The sequence below is a fragment of the Diabrotica virgifera genome, chromosome 7, assembly GCF_917563875.1.
Source record: "Diabrotica virgifera virgifera chromosome 7, PGI_DIABVI_V3a".
Classification (NCBI taxonomy): Eukaryota; Metazoa; Arthropoda; class Insecta; order Coleoptera; family Chrysomelidae; genus Diabrotica; species Diabrotica virgifera.
In genome coordinates this window covers 60474691-60497501 of record NC_065449.1, presented here as the reverse complement: position 1 = coordinate 60497501, position 22811 = coordinate 60474691, and the positions used below count along the sequence as shown (strand labels likewise).

General features: G+C 32.0%; 1 protein-coding gene across 5 annotated transcripts in view; it reads right to left on the bottom strand.

Moving 5' to 3' along the window:
- LOC114342269 (neutral ceramidase) overlaps positions 1-22811 on the bottom strand; it is a 111187-nt gene that overhangs the window by 32618 nt on the left and 55758 nt on the right. For all 5 annotated transcript variants that reach the window (XM_050656006.1, XM_050656009.1, XM_050656008.1 and 2 more), the window contains 4 exons: positions 18503-18630; positions 16052-16253; positions 10429-10638; positions 6344-6463 (listed from right to left, as the gene is read on the bottom strand). In XM_050656006.1, coding sequence (XP_050511963.1) covers positions 6344-6463; positions 10429-10638; positions 16052-16253; positions 18503-18630 — 660 coding nt within the window. The remainder of the gene's footprint in view (positions 1-6343; positions 6464-10428; positions 10639-16051; positions 16254-18502; positions 18631-22811) is intronic.

Genomic DNA, 22811 nt, shown 5'->3' with positions numbered 1-22811 from the left:
TATATAGGTTTTTCATTCAATAAATTGTTATTTTTAATATACTGTTTATAGAAAAACTAGAAAAACCAAGTGTAAAAAAGTAAGGTTATGTTATGCAATGTAATATCTGTCATATAGTCATATAAGTCAAGATGAGTTAAGTCAGATAAGCCCTAATCAGCAAATTTTTACGTCGTTTTGTAGTTGGAAACTAAACAACCAATTGTCGAAAATTTACTTTACGACGTTTTTTAGTAAATTACAGGTATCTTATAAAAAAACTTTGACGTCAGGTTAACGTATACAACTTTACCTACGTACTACGTTGTTATTACCTACGTTGTATTGTCGTTCTCACCTTCCCGCAAGTACACGCAGCAATCTACCATATACCTACTGAGAAAACACCCGACGTCTCCTGAACGTTGGGTTCGATACTATTAAATACTCTCTAATCCCCGACGTTGAGCAGTCGTTAAATGTCTTCCAGTAAATTACATTGTAGTATAGAGGTTATACCCGATGTCAGCTTAACGTTAAACCTTAACCTAATAACTAACGTTGGTATTCTCAACGTTGGATTGTCGTTGTCGTCTTCCCGAAAAATATGTCTACCATACTCGATAAAACACCAACGTCCTCTGAACGTTTTCATCTATCCTAATAAATACGTTGTAATTCCCGACGTTGAGTACTCGTTGATGTATGCCCATAGATATATAATACTCTAGATTGCGCCTTACGATCTTAAAATGGCTGACGGTTGCGACAGAGATAAATGAGCCTATTTGGTCGGTAGTCTCTTTTTAATTTAAGGGGAATATCGACGACGTGAATATCCCACTTTATCGAGTAATATGTGTTGACAGTTGGAGCGGGTGGTGACGGGAAATGGTCTTTGGTCTTCGGACGTGGATAATCGTGGTTCGAATCCCATACCAACTTTACTTTTTTTATTTTTATTTAATCAACATTGCGTTTATTAGATATTTTTACATCTGAAAAATGGACCTAAGTAAATCTAACAGATAATAAATGTATGTATAGAAGGTTAATATTGGAATACATAATTTGTGAACTGCATAGTAAAATAAAAGTCATTCGTTATTAATATAAATTCGTCCTTATTCGAATGATGTGAATGTTTGTTTTGCTTCTACTTTTTTAAAAAATTGTAACAATAGTTTCATAAATAAAAATAATGTCTAATTACTTATAATTGAATCGGTCATTTCAAAAACAGCAAAGTCCACAATTTTCAGAAACTAACTTTTTGAGAGGAATAGACTCCTTAAGATAAACGTGTGCAAAAACGACACCGGTCCAGTAAAAACATTAGGAACAAAACTACAATATAACTCTGAATTTTGATGTCATCCATTTCATCGATCTTTCGACTATACAATAGTTAGTTTTCTTTGCTCTTCTGTAAAATTAGGAATATGTGACTCATGTTGTTTTTGAAATGACCGATTCAATTAATAAATCGATGGTACATTATGTTGATATTAATTATTGGTAATTTTTTACGAATATTTTTAACAATTACTTTATACTATTCTACAATTACCTAACTTATTAAAAAAATAACATTGGCTTTTATATTTTTAAAAATCTATAGGTACCTACACAGTTTTTCTTATTTGTTATATATTTCTTTGCATAGATTTACTTTAGAGATGTAATAATATCTAGTAAACGCAATATTGATTAAATAAAAAATAAAAAAAGTAAAGATTGGTATGGGATTCGAACCAGGATTATCCACGTCCGAAGACAAACGACCAGTTCTCGTTGCCATCCGTTCGAACTGTCAAACCATCTAAAATACTCGACGACAGAGTAGGATAGTGACGTCGTCGATACTCCCCTTGAATTAGAAAGAGACTACCGACCAAATAGGCTCATTTATCTCTGTCGCAACCGTCATCCATTTTAAGATCGTAAGGCGCAATCTAGAGTATTATATATCTATGTGTATGCCACTTAATTGCACTTATACTACAGATAGGTTAAGACCGACGTCAGACGTCAAACCTTATCCTAATAATTGACGTCGTTATTCCCGATGTCGGTTGGTCATCAGATTATATTACTTATTAGCAGGAACGTTGGTCCATAGAAAAAACAGACGTTGTCCTTGGTTAAGGCTTATTGTGAACCAATTTTGTCCTTAAATTTAACGTCCCATTAGGACAAAATTGGTTGCAGGTCGTAAAATTGCTACTTGGGTAGGTACTAACTCGATATGTTAATGACTTACTAATCGTGGTATTTTCTTTCTATTGACTTCCTCTTTTAGTATTGGTAACAATATCCTACTACATTCTACCGAGGAATTTGCGACACAATGGTTTTCATTTAGCATAATTAGAGCCGCTTCTTTGATTTTTCTCTTTTTACTATCTATTTATTTTAGGACTTTTTCAGTGGAGAGATTCAAGTATAGTCCTAAAAGAAACAGATAGTAAAAAGAGAAAAATCAAAGAAGCGGCTCTAATTATGCTAAATGAAAACCATTGTGTTGCAAATTCCTCGGTAGAATGCAGTAGGATGTGGTTACCCATACTAAAAGAGGAAGTCAATAGAAAGAAAATACCACGTATAGTAAGTCATTAACATATATCGAGTTAGTACATATATGTATATATTATAATATACTATAATATCTATGTATTTTTAATATCATCTATAATTTAAAATAGCATATATACATTAAAGTCAGAATACTTACGATGTCGGGATAGTATCACGAAGTTTTTTCCTGGTTTTCCCTCGCGATTTACTATGGAATCTCTAGCGCGAGAATTTTATTGCCATCGTTGCATTTGGTTGTCTTTTTAAAGACAGATCACATGCTATGATTTCTTGTGGCGGATATTCTTAAGTTGGGGTTGATTTGATGTAATCGAATGAACTATCATTTAGTAAAGTCGTCCCAGGAACGCAACTCATCAATATTGGCAATATCATTTTAAAGTAGAAGACTTTATAGACTAAATACATGCGTGAATTGCGGATATAAATGAGTCAGATAAAATAAATTATTAGAAGAATTTTTTACTAAGCAACAACATTTTTGTTTATTTAGTATTATTTTGTATTTGACAACGACACCCAACGTGGGCGTCGAAACGTTAATAAATTCATTTTTTTGGTAAAATTGTGGCTTATTTCCCATCGAAAATACTTAATTTAAATAATATTATATTTTCTGGTTTCTATATCTGGTTTGAGGTTTGTATTTCTTTTTGTCATTTTACAATAAACGTTATAAAAAAATATTTCCAGATCCTTAAAATCCTCTTTTCCGAATACACATATCAGAGGATATTTTCCTTTTATAGTTTAAACGAGAAACGATAGTTGGGATTTGAAAAAGTAAATAATATCACAATTCCTATTCGGAGGAGTTTGCTAGAAAAATAAAGTTCGCAGAAGATACACTAAGTAGGGTAAAAGAAAATGTTAAGGTAACATCATATTTCTTATATTTAATGTAGGTATTATACACTTTCAGAATATTCTAAGAAATCATAAAAATAAGTCTGTAAAATCGGTTTAAATAAAGATCGGTAAAAATAAGTCTCATTAAAGTGCTAAATGGAGTAAGATATTATAGTGATATACACTTATACAGTGATGGATAAAATTATATGTGAAATTCATTATTTCGGGAATAGACGATTTTAAAGGAACATTCCGTAATAACTAGATTTTTATTTGTAAACTAAGTTTTTGATGATGATATAATCCTTAATTTTTTTATAGAGATTAGTTGTCGTATGTTCTTTCAAACCAATTTGAGCGGTTATATCTATTTAATGATATGAACGTTCACATAATTATTTGTGCACAGTGGCAAAAAAATATTTAATTTTTGTGTTAAATTAACCTATGTTATATTAATTAAATTAATCTATATTAATAAATTTTTTTAATTTTGTTAACTTTGTGGTCGATCGATATAAACTTTGATTTTAAGTAACCCCATAGGAAAAAAAAGAATGTGTGTGTACTTTGTACGCACGTAAGAAGTTATACTTCTATTATATGATTATATGATTATAAACGAAATTAATATACTTTTTATTTATATTTTATTTAAATATTAAATTAATTTATACTTACTACTTCTCAAACATTTTTATTAAAACAGTGCCAAAAATTAAAATAATAAAAAAATAAAACACACACAAATACATTAAAAATGCCACAAATCATTTCTGAACATTAATTGTCGGAAAATTTTTTAACTAAATACGTATTTTCTGAAAATAAAATTATATAATAAATATACTTACAATCACAAAATGTATAAAAAAAATAAAAAAATAAAAGTTTCTATTGGGATTCACTCGCATTAAAACTTCGCCACAGAGACAGCTTGTCATTTTATGTGCGAAGATCGTCTAACTAAACAGATTAACCTTTTGACATTTTTAACTTATGTAAATCAAATTATTTTGATTTTGAATTGAAATGATTTAGAATTGAAAAAATACAACAAAACATAGAGTAAGAAAACAATATATTAGGTGAATATTGATAGACATTTTGATGGTAATCAAATTATGTAAATAAAAGTATTACATACTACTTATGTATTTTGGTAGGTTCAAGGTAGGTATCGGAGCCCGTATAACGACTAATAAATTTCGCAATCACTTGCGTCGTGCAAAGTGGCTATGTTCAAATATCATAACAAAATTTGATCAACTATTTATAAAACACTTACCAGTGAAAGATTCTTTAGCTTTGAATAAGCAAGATCTGCGGCAGGCATACTAGTCACAGTTTGATGAGCTTTCACATTGGCATGCAACAATCATCTCTTCTATGTAAATAAGTCCAAAAATATAATATGAAAACTATTTAAAAAGGCAGTATAACCATTAACTAACTTTTTGTTTGTTGTTTCTCTTCCTACAAATTTTAAAACGCAACAAGCATACATTATAACCAAACCACAGTCCCACAGCTGCCATATTGGATAATTTTTGTCATGTCATTTGAACATCCAATCAGAACAAAGTTATAATGCGCATGCGCCCGGTCGCTAGGTTTTACCTTATAAAATTTCACCGTCATTACGCCCGTAAAGAAGTATAACTTCAAAAATAAAATGATGTAAGCCCTGAAGGCCTTGTTCAACGTCTACCCTGTTAGTGAACTTAGTCCCTGTTTCCGATTACAAACCATTCCTTAAAGAAAAAGTGTTAAACAAATGGGAAAACGAATGGAATCTTTCACAATCATCTCTACACACAATAAAGCCCTCAATTGAACCTTGGTGTGAGATAGACCTAAATCGCCAGCTGTTTGTGAAGCTAAATCGTTTACGCATAGGGCATAGCAGACTTACTCACAGCTACCTAATCTCCAAGTCAAATCGCCCTATTTGTGACCTGTGTAATTGCGACATCAATGTAACACATATATTAATAGAGTGTCCTAAATATCTTAATGAAAGACAAAAACACTCCATACCTCTCAATATAAAAGCAGCCTTAGGATCACACTGTAAGCTTACGCATTTGTTTAATTATTTGAAAGAAATTAATGTTTTAAACAAACTATAACCACTGTTAACATTTTATAAACCCCATTCTTAATTTGTAAATTATGATATTGTTACCTAAATGTGAACTTATGTAATACCTAATCAAAATGCTATTAGATTTAAGTAACCATGTATCAATGACAGTACAGCTAATAACCCAAAGTGGTTGATGCTGATAACAATAAAAAAAAAAAAAAAAAAAAAAAACGTCTACCCATCCATCTCATAGTAAAACATCTGCTAAAATCTCTAAAAGGCAGTGCAAATTGCGGAGGTGCACTACCTTGTTAAAACCTTGATTTTTATAATTATTTTATGTTTACTTTTTGAAAAATTTTGATCATTTTCTAAAGGTTTTCCAAGATTTATTTACTCATTGCAGTCTCCAATTCGGACCAGGATACAAGAAAGGGGCAATTTAGTACTAGTTTGTTTTTTACTGCATACATACTATATTTTCCCTACGTGTTTTCATGTAGTAAACCACTCACGAGTAAGTCCTATACCGCATATTAAATTTTATTGTTATTTTTCAAAGTGACTTAAGAAATAGACGCTGAATTGTATCCGAACGTCTACAGTAAATAAAAATTTCCAACCCAACTGGGATTCGAACTCACAATCCTTGGATCCAAAATTAGGCTCTCTTAGTACTAGGCCCCAGAGGAGATATGCTGATTTGAAAAACCAATTTTGTAAAATTTTAATTTATGAGATCTAATTTCACTATTTTAAAGCAATATTCATCATTTTGCGACTGCAAAGAAAGAAAGTAAATAAAGGAAATTTGAAAATTATTACCTCGACCAAAAGTCCATCTTTAAGCTGCACCGTTGTTGTCTGATTAGGCATGTAAACAAATTTATGAATATATTTTATATCGCCGTTTAATTCAATTCCATTTTGATCTTCTAACAGTTCCTAGAAAATATTAATAGTTATAACAGTATTAAAATTATTAATAAAATTATTACTGAATTTTAGAAATGGCAATTATTAAGAATGTCCTTTCACAGATTTTGTTTATTTTTACAAAAATTTGAAATAACCTATTGAATATTTATTTTTGTATCATAATTAGCACCATAATATCTTCTTCTGAAGGTGCCTATCTTCTAGTAATGTTGGCGACCAAATTGACGCATCTTATACTATTCACAGCGCGCAGCGTCTCAAAAGAGATCAGTTGACGTTATACAAGTTGATTTTCTAAGATTGGCCAGCCAGGACATACGTCTACGTATAAGGGTTCTCTTGCCCTGAATCTAGCCCTAGAGAATCAACTGTAGACTGTAGACGTTGGAATTTACTATTACGCATAATGCGGCCAAAGTAATCATGTAATTTCTGTTCTTTACGGTAATAATTATTTCTTTGTTTTTTCTTCTTAACTCTCTGTCTCTTAGCCTCTGGAGCATATTTCTGTGGTGCAGGTATACAGAGTGGGCCAAAGAAAACAGTCCACCTCGATATTTGGCAGTATTTATTAGATTTTAAGGAAATGAAGAAACAGGTCGATTTTTCTCACAATAAAACACTGAAAAACGTTTGTTTTCTATACTTCCACAAAATTTATTACAACTATGTTATTACTACAGCTGTTTCGGCAAAGTGCCTTTCTCAAGTGATATATTTTACAATGTGTTTGCCTTTTTAAGTCTTTAACTGAAGAGGTTGAGGAGTGGGGAGCTGTTTGTCTCGAGTTGGTCATTCAGAATTATATCTGTATTTTTCAATTTATTAATTTCCATTGATTCTAAAAGTGATAGCTTAAGGACTTTATTTTGAATATGTAGAATTTGAAACTCTTCATTGAAAGAATGATTATGATCTAGAAGGTGAAGTGCGTATGTAGAAGTGTCTGTTTTTCTATTGTTGAAAGATCTTTTGTGTCCTGCTATCCGTTTGTCAAAAGTTCTGCCAGTTTGACCGATGTAAGTTTTCGGACAGTCACCACAAGATAGTTTGTACACACCACTCTGTAGTTGCTTTCTCTTTCGGCTTTTATTGTTTTTAATATGTTTGATAAGTTGTTGTCAACAACTTAAGCAAACATATTAAAAACAGTTGTTGCAGGGTTCTTGTTGACAAAAACTAAGTTGTTGACAACAACTTAAGCAAACATATTAAAAACAATAAAAGCCGAAAGAGAAAGCAACTACAGAGTGGTGTGTACAAACTAACTTGTGGTGACTGTCCGAAAACTTACATCGGTCAAACTGGCAGAACTTTTGACAAACGGATAGCAGAACACAAAAGGGCTTTCAACAATAGAAAAACAGACACTTCTACATACGCACTTCACCTTCTAGATCATAATCATTCTTTCAATGAAGAGTTTCAAATTCTACATATTCAAAATAAAGGCCTTAAGCTATCACTTTTAGAATCAATGGAAATTAATAAATTGAAAAATACAGATATAATTCTGAATGAGCAACTCGAGACAAACAGCTCCCCACTCCTCAACCTCTTCAGTTAAAGACTTAAAAAGGCAAACACATTGTAAAATATATCACTTGAGAAAGGAATTTTGCCGACACAGCTGTAGTAATAACATAGTTGTAATAAATTTTGTGGCAGTATAGAAAACAAACGTTTTTCAGTGTTTTATTGTGAGATAAGATGAACTTCCATCAAGTAACGGTCGAATCCATCAATTAGGTCGATTTTTGATGTAAGGGGGACACATTTTGTCAACCCCCTCCCATTCCATTTCCCACACCCCTTATTTTTAAATAGGGAATAGGGGTCGTGTGCTGCCTCATTTGAAAGTGTATTCAATTGTCTATTCAGTAAAATTAACATTGACCTAATTTTTTATACAGGGTGTCTAAGAAAAAATATTTTGAATTCAATTAAATGACACAAAAAGAAGAATGTATGCAATTCATTTAACTCAAAATACATTCTACTACTGACAGAAAACAGAGAAAAATGTTTATTTGACGAATAAATATAATTTTTGGTTAAATTCAATATTCAACCTACCAAGAGGCAGATGGGTGGCAGCTTGAATATTGAAATTAAGGGAAATTAAGCGAAAAACAATGTTTATTTAGCAAAATACATTTTTTTCTGTTTTTTTGACAGCAGTAGAATGTATTTTTTAATTAAATAAAATACATACATTCTTCTTTTTGTGCCAATTAGTTTAATCAAACATTTTTTTCTTGGACACCCTGTATAAATAATTATGTTAATATTTATATTACTGAATATAGAATTGAATAACTTTTATATGAGCTAGCACACGACTGCTATTCCCTATTTAAAAATAAGGGGTGGAGAAGTGGAAGGGAGGGGTTTGACAAATGTATGTACCGTAAAAATGTGTCTTGGTTAGATCAAAAATCAACCTGTTTCGTCACTTCCTTAAAATCTAATAAATACTGCCAAATATCCAGGTGGACTGTGTTCTTTGGCCCACGTCTTTATATGTAACACGTCATTACACACACCATGTTTTTTTCATATTGTAGGTACACGCGCTTCCTACTGTATCATAATGTTAATATACAATAAAATACCATTTATAAAAATATTTGTAGGTACATATACTAAAATCACAATAGAGATGAAGTAGTATATTTGTTTTATATACTGTAATATTTTATTTTTCATAACTAGAGAGCGGAATATATGCAAAGTGCGTATAGATGCATATATTGCATATTTAAGCTAAACACGATTTATTTTGCATATTTAAAAAAAATTATATAAAAGTTTAAAATTTTCCTCTCTTAGTTGGAATTTTATAACTTCGATATGAACGAGCTCGTTGTTTATCTATCTATGGCTCATTATTATCTATCTGGACTTTCCCATTACTACCTGAATTTAACAATTATGGGTGTTCCCAGAAAAATATTATTTTATTAGCGTAGCAAGTCGTAGGTAACTACCTGCTTTTAAGGGTCTAATATTTATTTTGTCAGTTTCCGGCCAACATTTGTTTAAAGTAAATGTTGTATCGTATTTAGTGTTTTTGAAGTGATTGGTATATATTAAATTTAAATATGTCTACCATTCAAAAAAGTGCTTGGATAAAGTGTTTTCCCGAGTTAAAGCTAAGTGGAGACAAAGTATTTTGCAAGGCCTGTTCCAAAATCGTAAGTTACATTCATTTTCACATTTCATTTTTTAAATGAGGAACTGACAAACAAAAGCATCATGTCCCACAAAAGAAATTTTTCTGGAAAGAGTGTACAAATTACTAAAGAACTTATGTTCATAAAAGTTAATTTTAGTTTTTTACCAGATCTAATAAAGTCATTAGAACAAAGGAATTTACAATTAAGTGATTCGGTTAATCTTGTTAACACTTTTTCTGCTCATTGTCAAAAAATTCCCGGAAATACAGGGATTACAATTAGAAATAAATTAAAAAATGTTTTAGAAAAAAATGAGGGCTTCGATTGTTTGAGGAAAGTTGTACGTATTTTTGAAGGCAACTTTTCTGAAGATCTTACGACTTGGCAAATTAGTTTACTGCCTAAATTAAAATATTGTCCTATAACATCAGTCGATGTAGAACGAACTTTTTCTGTGTCCAAACACGTTTTTAGTGATAGAAGGCAAAAGTTGCTAGTTGAAAATTTTGAAAAATATTTGATTATAAATTCATTCTATAATTTAGATTCTTAATTTAATTATAATATCAGTTTTTGTGTGTCATGTCATTTCTTTTTATGTAAAAAATAAATATGTATTAAACATAAATGTAGGTTGAATTTTTTAAACATAAATGTTTATATTTAATATATTGTTTTATTTTTGAGTATTTTTAATATGCATTTGCATATTTAGACAAATTTAGAAAAAGTATCTGCATATTTGTAGTAAAAGTAATGCATATATTAAAACCAAAAATCGATTGCACTGACCTTTCCTTTATGAAATAAATTGGTCGCAATTATTTCCGTACTTTCTGTCATGTCCTTTCCTGGGCCAGACGCGATACAATATTTAGTATTTCCACCACAAGTGCTGTGTATATAATCACATGGCTTCCCTGTGAGAATACATATCGCTCCTTTGGTGTTCGGGGATACATCACCTAAATTTGTTGATGCAAATGCTCCCACAAAAGGTCCCTAGAGAGAAAAAGAGAATATTCCGTAATCACAGTAGGAGAAAATGATATTTTAATTTTCTAAATTTTTAAGTAAAGTTTAACAAACCTTTTGTACAGTGATTGATTCAATAAAATTGTGTTTTGACCAAGAAATTTTCGGGGTAGTTCTGATTTCTTTCATTATATATGGATTTTGGGCTGCTGAATCCGAATATGAGATTTGCGGACAAAATTTCTTGCCGAAACATTGAAAAAATCGAAAAAAAAGCTAAAAATTTCAGCTTTTTCCCGCTTTTTTGCTCAAACCTTGAAAACTATAAACTTTTAGTAAATGGTCTCTTAACAGAAATTAAAGTACTTAAAATTATCTACAAATATAACTATTTACTTTCTGTTTCAGATGAACCGTTCGGTCTAAAGTACAAGTTGAAAATTGCCAATTTTTAACGGTCTCGGCAAAACCCACGTTTTACATTCCAAAACTTTATTTTTTATTAGAATGCTGTCATTTGATAAATTCCTCCTAGTTTTGTGTACAAATAATAAATGTTAGTTCATAGGTATGGTATGCCTCTTTTAACAGCTTCCATGAGTACATTCCGTCCTAAGAGGCCGGGAATATCTCTGCTTTTTCCTTAGAGCCACAGAAGATCAGGCACAGATGGAGTCACAGTTTCAGTTGGTGTGAACATTTCCTTCGGATCTGTTATCTTGATTTCTGATAAACCTTGAGGTTTTGTCCTTTTAAAATTAATTAGTTGAACAGCTCCCTGACTTCCATAAACCTCAGGCGCGGGTTTCTTTTGTATCCGAGGAATGGATTGCTTAGGAGCTACTGCATGTTTTGGTGCAATCCAAGAAATGCCACATATGACGTGAAAAGTGTGGTATTCGTCGATTGTATGTACGTTAAAATCAGCGTTATCGTACACCTGCTGTGTAAACCACGGCAGGTCAATTTTCTGCGGATCGCCTGCGAATGCTGACACTTTCAGGCGAACAGCTTCTGTATAGAATGAACTAAACCCCAAACAGGAAACTACATCAACCTATTTTCTTGAGCCGTACTTTTTGTAGAGAAAACGGCCAACCCTGTAAGGAATGGTGAGGCCAACTATGTGGGCCTTACTGCCGCTACAAGTCTTTGAGCAAGCGTTGCTTATCTGGAAGTGTCAGCAATCCCAGGCGATCCGCAGAAAATTGACCAGCAGTGCTTTACACGACAGGTGTACGAAAACGCTGATTTTAACCCTTTCTATGCCAGGATTTAATTTGCATGTTGGTCCCTCAATCTCAAAGGTTTTTTCATGCTTAGAGCCTCATTGCCTTATATATACGTCGCATATAAATAAACAAATAAATGATCAAAACATGTTTTTAATGAGTTTTTTTTTAACCAACTTAAACGTTTTCTTTTCAAAAGTATTCATCAGAGAGCAAAACAAACTTAAAAAAATGCAACTAACTTAAAAAAAATAATGTAATGTAAATTAACATTAACAGTTTTCTTTTGTGTGGTACTCCTCAAAACATGCCACTACGCAAAGGTCGACTCCGCAACTTGCACACATGTATCTCGATTCGCTTCTTTTTTTTTTCTGGTCTTTTCTGTGGCTAGAAACGCTTCGCCTTCTAGCAGCTACCTATAAGCGTTGCCACCAGTGCTACAATATAGCATATAATATCTAAAATATGTGAACAAATATATACGGCAATGGGTCCGCATGACCTGTCTTAGGTGCCAATATTTTGAGGCTTTGGGAACAATAATCTAACTTTTTCGGACATATTTCTACGGTATTGGGACACCAATGAGTCTAAAATTTTATAAGCAACGCATATTTTCGGCTTTGGTAAATTGAGTCCATAACACCTTGAACGTATATATACGGCGGCTGGGAATACAGACCCACTTTTTCCAAAACATATATATGCAGTGTTGGGACAGAAAGGGTTAACGTACATACAATCGACGGATACCACACTTTTTACGTCATGGGTGGTATTTCTTGTATTGCACCAAAAGATGCAATAGCTCCTAACCAATCCATTTCTCGACTAAAAACTAAACCCGCACCTTAGGTTTATGGAAGTCAGATAGCTGTTCAACTAATAAATTTTGAAAGGACAAAACTTCAAGGTTTATAAGAAGTCAAGATCCGAAGGAAATGTTCACACCAACTGAAACTGTGACTCCATCTGTTCCTGATCTTCTGTGGCTCTAAGAGAAAAGCAGGGACATTCTCGGTATTTTATGGAATGGATTCATGGAAGCTGTGAGAAGAGACATACCATATTCATATTATGAACTCACATTTATTATTTGTACAGAAAACTAGGAGAAATTTATCAAATGACAGCATTCTAATGAAAACTAAAGTTTTGGAATGTAAAAAGTGGATTTTGCCGAGACCGTTAAAAATTGGCAATTTTCAACTTGCACTTTAGACCGAACGGTTTGTCTGAAAAAAAAGTAGATAGTGACATTTGTAGATAATTTTAAGTACTTTAATTTCTGTTAACAGAATATTTACTAAACGTTATTAATTTTCGAAATTTGAGCAAAAAATCGGAAAAAAGCTGAAATTTTTCGATTTTTTGCGATTTTTTCAATGTTCCGGCAAGAAATTTTGTCCGCAAACCTTATATTCGGATTCAGCAGCCCAAAATCCATATATAATGAAAGAAATTGAAAATGAACTACCCCAAAACTTTCCCACTAGGGAGCTCGTAGAGTACAAATTCACTGAACCAGATGGGTGCGCTAAGAAGTGGCAAAATAATAAAAAAGATGGAAAACGTTGTAAACTAAAAATATAAAACCAGTAGAGGTTGTAAATTATTAATAGAAACCTATAAATTTCCATTACATCACATTAAAATACATTATATTATCATTACAACGTATTATATAAACGTTAGCTTAAGAGCTAGTTGACTTCAGTTATAATTATTCCTACGTACGGCGTTAACATGGCATTAATTTCTTTTTAATGTTTCTTCTTCTTCTTATTTTTGTATAGACATGACTCTGTCTGTTTTTTTTCAATGTGTCTCCAGTAAGTTGTCGTTCCATCGTGTTCTTGGTCTTCTAACTAATCATCTTCCTATTGGGGAATCGGGTCTCGCTGTCCTTCGTACACTATTTGTTGCCATTCAGCTTATGTGGTCATTCCATTTTACTCTTCTGTTTCTTACCCAGTTTAATGTTGTTCACCTTGCATTTCCATCGTATATATGTACTTCTACCTCTATCCTATAGAATCATCGATTCTTCAAAGGTTTTTCATCTTCGCTGTTCCGATTTCATTTCATCTTTTTGTCTTCTCTGAGTGAGCTCGTATTTCTTCCGCATACGTCATTATTGGTCTGATGACTGTTTTGTAAACTCTGCCTTTCATTTTTTTCCGATAATTTTATTTCCCCATATAGTGTCAGGCAACCTGCGGCTGTGTTTTCTCTATTCACTTGAGCTTTCACTTCTGTTTCGAGCTTTCCGTAGCTAGATAGCATGATGCCTAGATTTTTAAACTCCATCACTTGTTACATCTTGTAGACTGCATGCTGCTGCCGATGATGATGATGGTGTTGATTAGAGTTCGGATTTAAAAGCATAAAGAAACGCAAAAAAAGCGCTTAAAAAGCATAAAAATTTTACAAAAAAAGCATAACAATTTTACGAAAGAAAGCATTTTATTATACAAAAAAAGTATGAAAATAAGCATATAAATTTTGACAATCCATTTTTTTAAGAGAGTATATATAATTATCTCTAGGCTTAGCTTAAGAACTAGTAAAGACCTATTATAAATTTAATAATAAAATAGAATATACAAAAAAAAAATAGATAACTGAAACAAAAATGCTTTAACCTAATTTTTATCGACACGCTTTAGATGTAGGAAAATATATCATTTTTGTTTAAAGCATGAAATAACTAATTATTACTCATTTAAATGTTCCATCGTAAAGTTTCGGCACCTATCACTCAAAACATTTTTGTATATCTAAAATCTTCTTTCAACGTCCACAATGGCTATCGGTGCATACTTATACTTTGCCACTACTGCCGGATTCATATTTATATCTTCAACGTGTTCTTAATTTAAAACTGAAAATATTTTCTTCATCTTTTGAAATCCTTCGTTTTTTGTTAATACATCTTTAAATTTTGTTAATACTATCTGAACAATTTTTCCAGGGATACTTTCCATTTTTTTTTTTCAAAACTGTTTATTTTTTGGATCGACGCAACTAATGACATTTGCTGTTTCTCCAAATATTTTATTGTTTCACTCACATAACAAAAGTTGCTATTTTATCGATTTGCTAGCAGTCTCTTCAAGTTCCAATACGAAGTTTTTAAATTTTTTTTGAAATATTAGGCGTAGTATAAAGCTGCATCTAACCATCTACCCCACCGAGTTAACACTGGTTCCGGTGGTAATGGAATATTAGGGAATGTGTCTCTAAAAGTTGCACCCTTAAAGGAGCTTTATTGAAATTTTTTCCATTTTTTATCAACTCGTTAAAAAGTGGAAACTGCAGCCGTATAGTCTCAGCAACGCGATTCAGGCCGTGTGCTAGACACGTACAATGAATTAGATTTGGAAAAAACACTTTAAGATTTGATGCCGTTTTGATCATATATGGTGCAGCGTCGAAAAGCATTATTACTATTTTGTTGGTGGGCACAGCCTCGGGAAGATAAAAATTTGATAAAGCGTCATTTACGAGTCTTGGAACTGTATTGTTATTTATCGCTTCTAGTTTTTTTGAGCACACTAAATAACCCTTCGTCAAGATTTCTTCGTGAAGTACGCCTATGAAGTAATTAGCGACGTATCTTCCACAAATATACGTAGCCTTGTCCACAGCAAACCAGATGTAATGGTGTCCCACTAGTGTTTTTACTTTTTTTCTGGTTTTATTTTAAATGCAATTAACATATTTTTTCGCAGAGTATTTTCATCCGGCACATGTCTCCGATAGTAGGTACTTTTCCAAAACGGATTTAAAACTTTTATTTTGCAATTTATTTAAAGGAAAATCAGAGTCCAAAATTGCACTATATAGATCAAAATTAAATTTCTGCTGTTCGTAAATGCAAAAAATGATAATAGTATATAAAAAAGCACCAAATAAGCACAAAAATTCAAAAAAGGCATAATAATTTAAAAAAAAACAAAAAAAGCATAAAAAAGGGCTGTCAAATGACTTATTTTTGCATATCTCGTTCATATTTAAAAAGAAAATAGTCCTGCTTGTATTATTTACCATAAGCATTATGCTTAGAAATCCGGACTCTAGTGATGATGATGATGATTGCTTTTAATACTTTCTATGATACATAGTTACAAATTATGGTGGTTTTGTTTTCTCTCACTCAATCTACTTAAAAACAAAAGCTCTCCTAAGTTGAAAATGCTTACCTTTCCCGCAGTAAAACCTTTATTTGAGTCTAACTCTAATAATAGCGATGCATATCCAACGTTGTCTGATGACACAAGACAGTTCGTATTGTTCATAGATGTTCCATGTACGGCAAACCAATTGAGTGCTCCAAATACAACATTATCAGACTTTCGTACAAATTTTAATTGAACCATATCCTTATCCACGTTATATTTATACCTAAATGTAATTAAACTATTATTAAAATATATAATATGTACAAACGAAATATAAAACTTATACAAAAACTAATATTGCACTGCAAGATACTAGACGCATGGAGAAACAGCATAATGATACCAATGTTCAAGAAAAGAGACAAAGAAGTCCCCTACAATTATAGAGGTATAAATCTACTGAACGCTGCACGTAAGCTAACCACAAAAGTCCTGGCCAACAAAATAAAAAAACTAACAACTTTATCAGATGAACAACAAGGATGATTCAGATCCGGAAAATCCTGAGTAGACGCCGTATTTGTACTGAGAAAATCACAGAAAAGGCCATTGAATACAATAAACCAACATACCTACGTTTTATAGACCTGACAAGGGTTTTCGATCGAATCGACGTACTGTTTTGATTTAACTTGTTTACAAATCAATCATTAGGTTTGTACAAATATCCAATGGAACAAATATAGCTAAGACAGTACAACGTCTGTCGAATCAGCTAGCGTTTTATGAAGTTAACTGTTTCAATAATCGTATATTTTATCTAAATTGACATTATTATTGGTATATTTACCAATTATGGTAATAGTTATGGCTTGAAAATTGAGAAGGACCCAACGAAAGATAGAGAGATCAATGCTTGGATTAAGCTTAAGAAATAGAGTCAGAAACGGAGAAGTTCGTAAACGAACTGTAGTGGAAGATATTATCGAACGTATTACCAGGCAAAAATGGAGATGGACGGGACATGTTGGAATAATGAAAGACGACAGAATAACAAAAAAAAAAAAGAATGTGTGTGTACTTTGTACGCACGTAAGAAGTTATACTTCTAATACATATTATGTGATCTTTAAGACAATACCAAAAATTTAAAAAAATAAAAGAATAAAACGCACACAAACACATTGAAAAATGCCACAAAGAAAAAATTATTTCTGAACGATAATAATTGTTGGCAAAAATTTTAAATACGCATTTGCTGAAAAAAAAATTATATAACAAATATACTTACAATCATAAAATGCATAAAAAAATAAAAACTTGCATCGGGAATCGAACCCGTGAATTTCGGGGCGCTTTGATTCGTAATCAAAGCCTAGACTCACTCGTCCAATTCCACATTATTTGTCATGTGGAAAAATAGGGTAACTGAACGTTTTTCTGTTTGACAGTTGTTTTGAATATAATTAAATTATGTAGTTTAAATTTTGTGGAAGAAAATATTAAAATATAACAAAACAGTAAGAAAACAATATATTAGATGAAGATTGGTATAACTTTTGTTGGTAATCAAATTAAGTATGTAAATCAAAGCATTACATACCTACTAGATAAATAAATCTACGCCAAAAAATCATAATTTAAAAATAAAAATCGGACCTAATTTGGGATTTCTCTCTAAAATCCCCATTCTTGAGAAAATAAATGTATGTATTCCAACCTAATCCAAATGTATAATTACAGTATGATTATAATAAAAACTACTTACCAAATTAGAATGAGTTTTCCTTGTCCAAAATAGTCCAAAAGCCCAAAAATATAGGTATATGAAAACTATTTAAAAAGGCAGTATAACTATTAACTAACTTTGATTCTTTTCCCACAAATTTCAAAACGCAACAACCATAAATAATCAAACTACGTACAGCTGTGCCACAGCCGCCATATTGAATAATTTTTGACATGTCATTTGAACATACAATCAGAACAAAGGTATAATGCGCATGCGCCGGGATCATAGGTTTTAACATATAAAATTGACCCTCATATCGCCGGTAAAGAAGTATAACTTCAAAAAATTGCTGGATTGATGACCACGGGCAGACAAGCGATGGACCGACGACCTCAAAAGAATTGTGACCAATTGGATAGCAGAGGCGCAGAACAGAAGAAGATGGAAATATCTGGAGGACGCCTACGTTCAACAATGGACAAATCAGGGCTGATTGATGATGATAATGATAACCATTATTGTTTTAGGGCATGCCATATTTATTAGGCCATCTATGACATTTCGTTGGTTGCAATCCGTGACTGCACGCCGGGGTTTGTTTTGGTTGGATCAGAGACAGCATCATATGTGCCTCCTGATGAGAGACTAATAAGTTTCGAAACCGGTAGAGGTGCTTGCTGCACTCTCTGATTGGACTAGAATATGATACGGCTGTATTTTCGTTTTGCAACGAAAATGAAAATGGTTATTCATTTTTCATTATTATTTTGTTTATTTCTACAATTACTACCTTCACTTACCGAGTTCGCTCTTCTTTAGGATTCAGTAAATAGGAGGCTGGACTTCTGTTTATGCTGGTTTCTAATAACTCCTTTGAATTAATTATTATTCTTGATTCTACAATATTATCATGAGCCCTTTGAACTGCCTGAAAATAATTTACCGTTTTTGATATGATTAAAATAATTAAATAATGGAAAATAAATAACAAACTTTCAACTCATTTTAAGTAATTTCTCGTAACTCTAATAATGTGTTTATACAAATATAATGACGTCATCGATAATTTTTAAGCAGCAATGCTGCTGTTTCAATACATCGTTGGATAAGTCCCGTAAGTTTATATTTAAAGATATTATCTGTTTAATTTTTTTTTTATTTTTGTGTACTTTGGAATAGCTTAATTATTTCAATAAATAGTCAAAATATTTAGGGTAACACTTAGTGATTTAGTTATTATTTAAGTAAAACTTAAAAGTGGTTTTGCTACAGTTGACGTATCCTAGCGTTTTGATCAACGAACTGCCAATACTGATGGAATCGCCATGAAGCGAAGTTAATGCGGCCAGGATTATATAGAAGATAGTCAGGTGAAGGAGGGAAGATAATCGCCATCTTTCGTAAACAAACAAATTGATAGTGCTAGTCAGGGACGTTTGTAGTTGTAGCAAATTTTACCTGACAAATTATCTGTCTCTTTAGGACCTCTCTCTTGCATGTTGGCAGCAATCTCGCTTCATTGTTTGAATAGGGCGGGGCTATTCCATCAGTATTGACAGTTTGTTGGTTTTGATATATTTCTAAAAAAAGGACACGAACAATTTTATTCCATAAGTGGTTTCCATACTTATATAACTTCAAAATTTCACCCCCTATTATTGATAATACGCCCTACACGATATAAGTCCTTGAAATCATGTTGTTAAGCAGATTTTAAAAATATAAAATTAAACAGGGTGTTTAACTAAAAATAAAGCTTAAAGACTATGCTAGGTTTGCTTAAATCACCCTATACATTTAAAATTATCAATCACTGTTTGAACATCAAGAGTATCAAGATTGTTTTCAATCTGGTGGGATGTTGAGCAATATTTTTGGTATGGTACGAATATACGACTGTTTTGGATTATCGCGGAAATGAATATTTTAGTGTGCAACATAAGAAGTACGAAAGTAATTTGCTATAATAATTACTCCAATAAACAACAATATAATTTGCAATTTACTTTCGTTCTTCATATTTTGCATAGTAAATTAGTCGTTGTCGGGATAATCCAAGAGGGTCGTATATTCGTGGAATGGGCTATATTGTTTTATGTGCTATTAGATTGAAAACTTAGTCTTTTTATCTAAAATTATGTTTAAATCGTTTTTTATAATTTTTTAAAACAAGGACAGAAATAATTTTTTCCATAAGTGCCTTCCATCCAGTATGTATATATACAGGGTGTCCAGAAACTCTACCAACAAACGAAGACAGGAGATTCCTCAAATAATTTTAAGACAATTTAACCCAATTCACCTAATTTGAAAATGCTTCCTAAGGGAGCTAGAGCTATTTGAAGATGGCGTCTGGTAATTAGTTTTTCTTAAATATCTCCGGAACGCTTCTATATAAAGAAACAAAAACTGGTACGCTTATTTATATTTCAGAGATAAATGGATTTCATGTATTACGAATTTCTAGTACAGGTCATAGGCGTCCGTTTTTGGTAGGGCAACGGTTACTTTATCACATAACTTTTCTGCATTTAATTTTTAAGCACTTTGACTCTGGATTATTAAATTGTGAGGTATTCTCGTATTAAAGGGTACTCTTGCTTTAACTCGACAGGATACACCGTTTTCTAGAAAAATCCATTTGAATATTTTTCGTTTTTTGAATTTCAAAAACAAGAATTAAAAAAAAGCTATTTGGAAAAACGAAAACGTTTAATTATATTCCATAGAAGAATCGATTTCATTAATTGCGAATTTCTAGTACCGGTCATATGCGTCGGTTTTGGGTAGGTCAACGGTTATTTTGTCGCATAACTTTTTGTCTTTAATTTTTAAGTATTTTTGACACTAGATTATTAAATTATAAGGTACTATCTGACCCGGCGAACTTCGTACCGCCTTAGAAATAAATCAATAATGTGTCAAAGTTCAATAAATAAAAATTAACAGAAAATCAAAAAATACTTAAAAAATATATGTATAACCTAATATAAAAGTATCTATTTAATTCACTCTGATAAGTAATATTTTTTTGCGGTGCGTAAATATTAAACAATGGCGGTTTTTCTAGGCACGATTAATTTTCCTTGCCAGAAACATGGACACTCAAAGTTTTCCGCAAACTCCCAAAAAACTTGTGATTATAAACGTCACTGCTACGCTTGATACATACATTAACAAATATATTGCTGTTTACTGAGTAAGAAGTGACACCGGTTGACGCCTTGCGGGGATAACTGGTCTGGTAATAATTGGTCAGTTATCGAACACGGTTCTTATTTTGACATCATAACCATGAATAAACTTTGCCTGTCTGACTATGTCCTTCCATTTAGACCTCCTTTATGTCCTTCTTATCCATTGTCTTACATTGACAGTTTTCAGGTCGTCTTCTAAGTCAAACAACCATCTCGTTCTGGACCTTCCTTTTTTGTCAGTCTGTCAGCTTCTATTGTCATATTTTCGTTAGTGTTTTTGTATCTTCTTGTCTCTAGACATTTCACAGATATGGCAGTCTTTGACTTTTCACAAATCTTACAATATCGCACACTTTTTAATTCGTAATTTTAATTTAATTTCGTCCTGATCCCGACTGCCGCCTTGCGATAACGAGAAATTTGCTAAGGTCATCATAATATGATGAAATGCATAGTTTGCGAGTCTATAAGGTACATATATAGGTACTGTGGGCCGAAATAAAGGAGTACATTTTTTAGTTGAAAATAACTTTTTTGGTATTTAGGCCATTTAATTCATTTTTGCAGAGCTAATAGCCTAACAAGTCCTCAATATGACTGCACATTTGGAAGCAAAAATAACGTACAGGGTCGGACTTATAAAAAAATATATATGTAACGGTGCATTTGAGCTCGTTGCAAATGAAATCTGTCTTAGCTGAAATTGAACTGATATGCTCTTTTGGTAGGTTAAGCATATAGGACAGTTCAGTAAAAAGGAAATTTGTCAAAATTACCGGATTCGCAAAATATAATTTTTTTTATTTAAATAATGTTCAGAAGACGCCTTCGCCATAATATTGAAAAAATCCGGAATTTGTAAAATATCATTTTTTACTTAAATTAGGAAATCTTATTCGAGTACTTTTCTAATATGTTCACCAGACCGAAACCCTCTTAACACTAAATTACATCTTGTCCATCATTTTTCCCTCATGCAGTAATTTTTGTTAAATGTCTTAAGAATTTCTCAAACGCTCAAATATGTCAATTTTACTTAGTAAGCCATGACTGCTTAGGTTGCCATGAAATTTGTTTGACATTCATAGATAAATAAGTAAATTGGCCAGTTCGTAATGCAACAAAGCATGTTTAAACAAAGAGGACAGAATATTAATTAAATATTACCGTGAAAAATATAATTATGGTGCAAGAAAAATTGTAAATGCATTTCATGAGAAAAATTGACATATTGGAACGATAGGAAGGTTCTTAAGACATCTAAAAGGGAAACCCATGGGCCCATTGAACATAAAAGTGTAAGAGGAAGGAAGCGAAGCTAAAGAACTGAGGAAAATATTGCTAGAGTAAAGGTTGTTTTAAGAAATTTGCAACCTGGCCAATCTGTTGGAACAGGAAAATAGCAAAAGAAACTAGGATTTCCCGCACATTAGAATTATTAAAAATATTGCCTGCCATCTTAAAGTATTTGACAAAATTTACTGTCAAAGAAGTACTGCCAATGTAACAGAAAAACGACTGGAAAGATATAATTTGCTACTAATAAAATTCCGCTCTCGTGCAGACATTACAAAAATATGGTTTTAAGATGAAAAAATGTTTTATTTACGGCCTCCTAAAAATACCCAAAATAATAGGGTGTATTCTGACGTACAATTTAAGAGAGAAATTCCTCTAAAGCATCTTTTAATTGAAAAAAGTCATTTGCTCAAAAGGTGTAATGGTCTCAATTGCAGTATCCATGTTGGGAAAGTCTCGTCTGATTTATGTTGATGCCGGGGTAAAACTTAATTTAAAAAGATATCAACAACATATTTTGCAGCACCTATTACCTGAATTTGAAGAAGTATGTTATGATTATACTTTCCAGCAGAATGGTGCTCCTTCGCACACTTCCCACAATACAAGGATA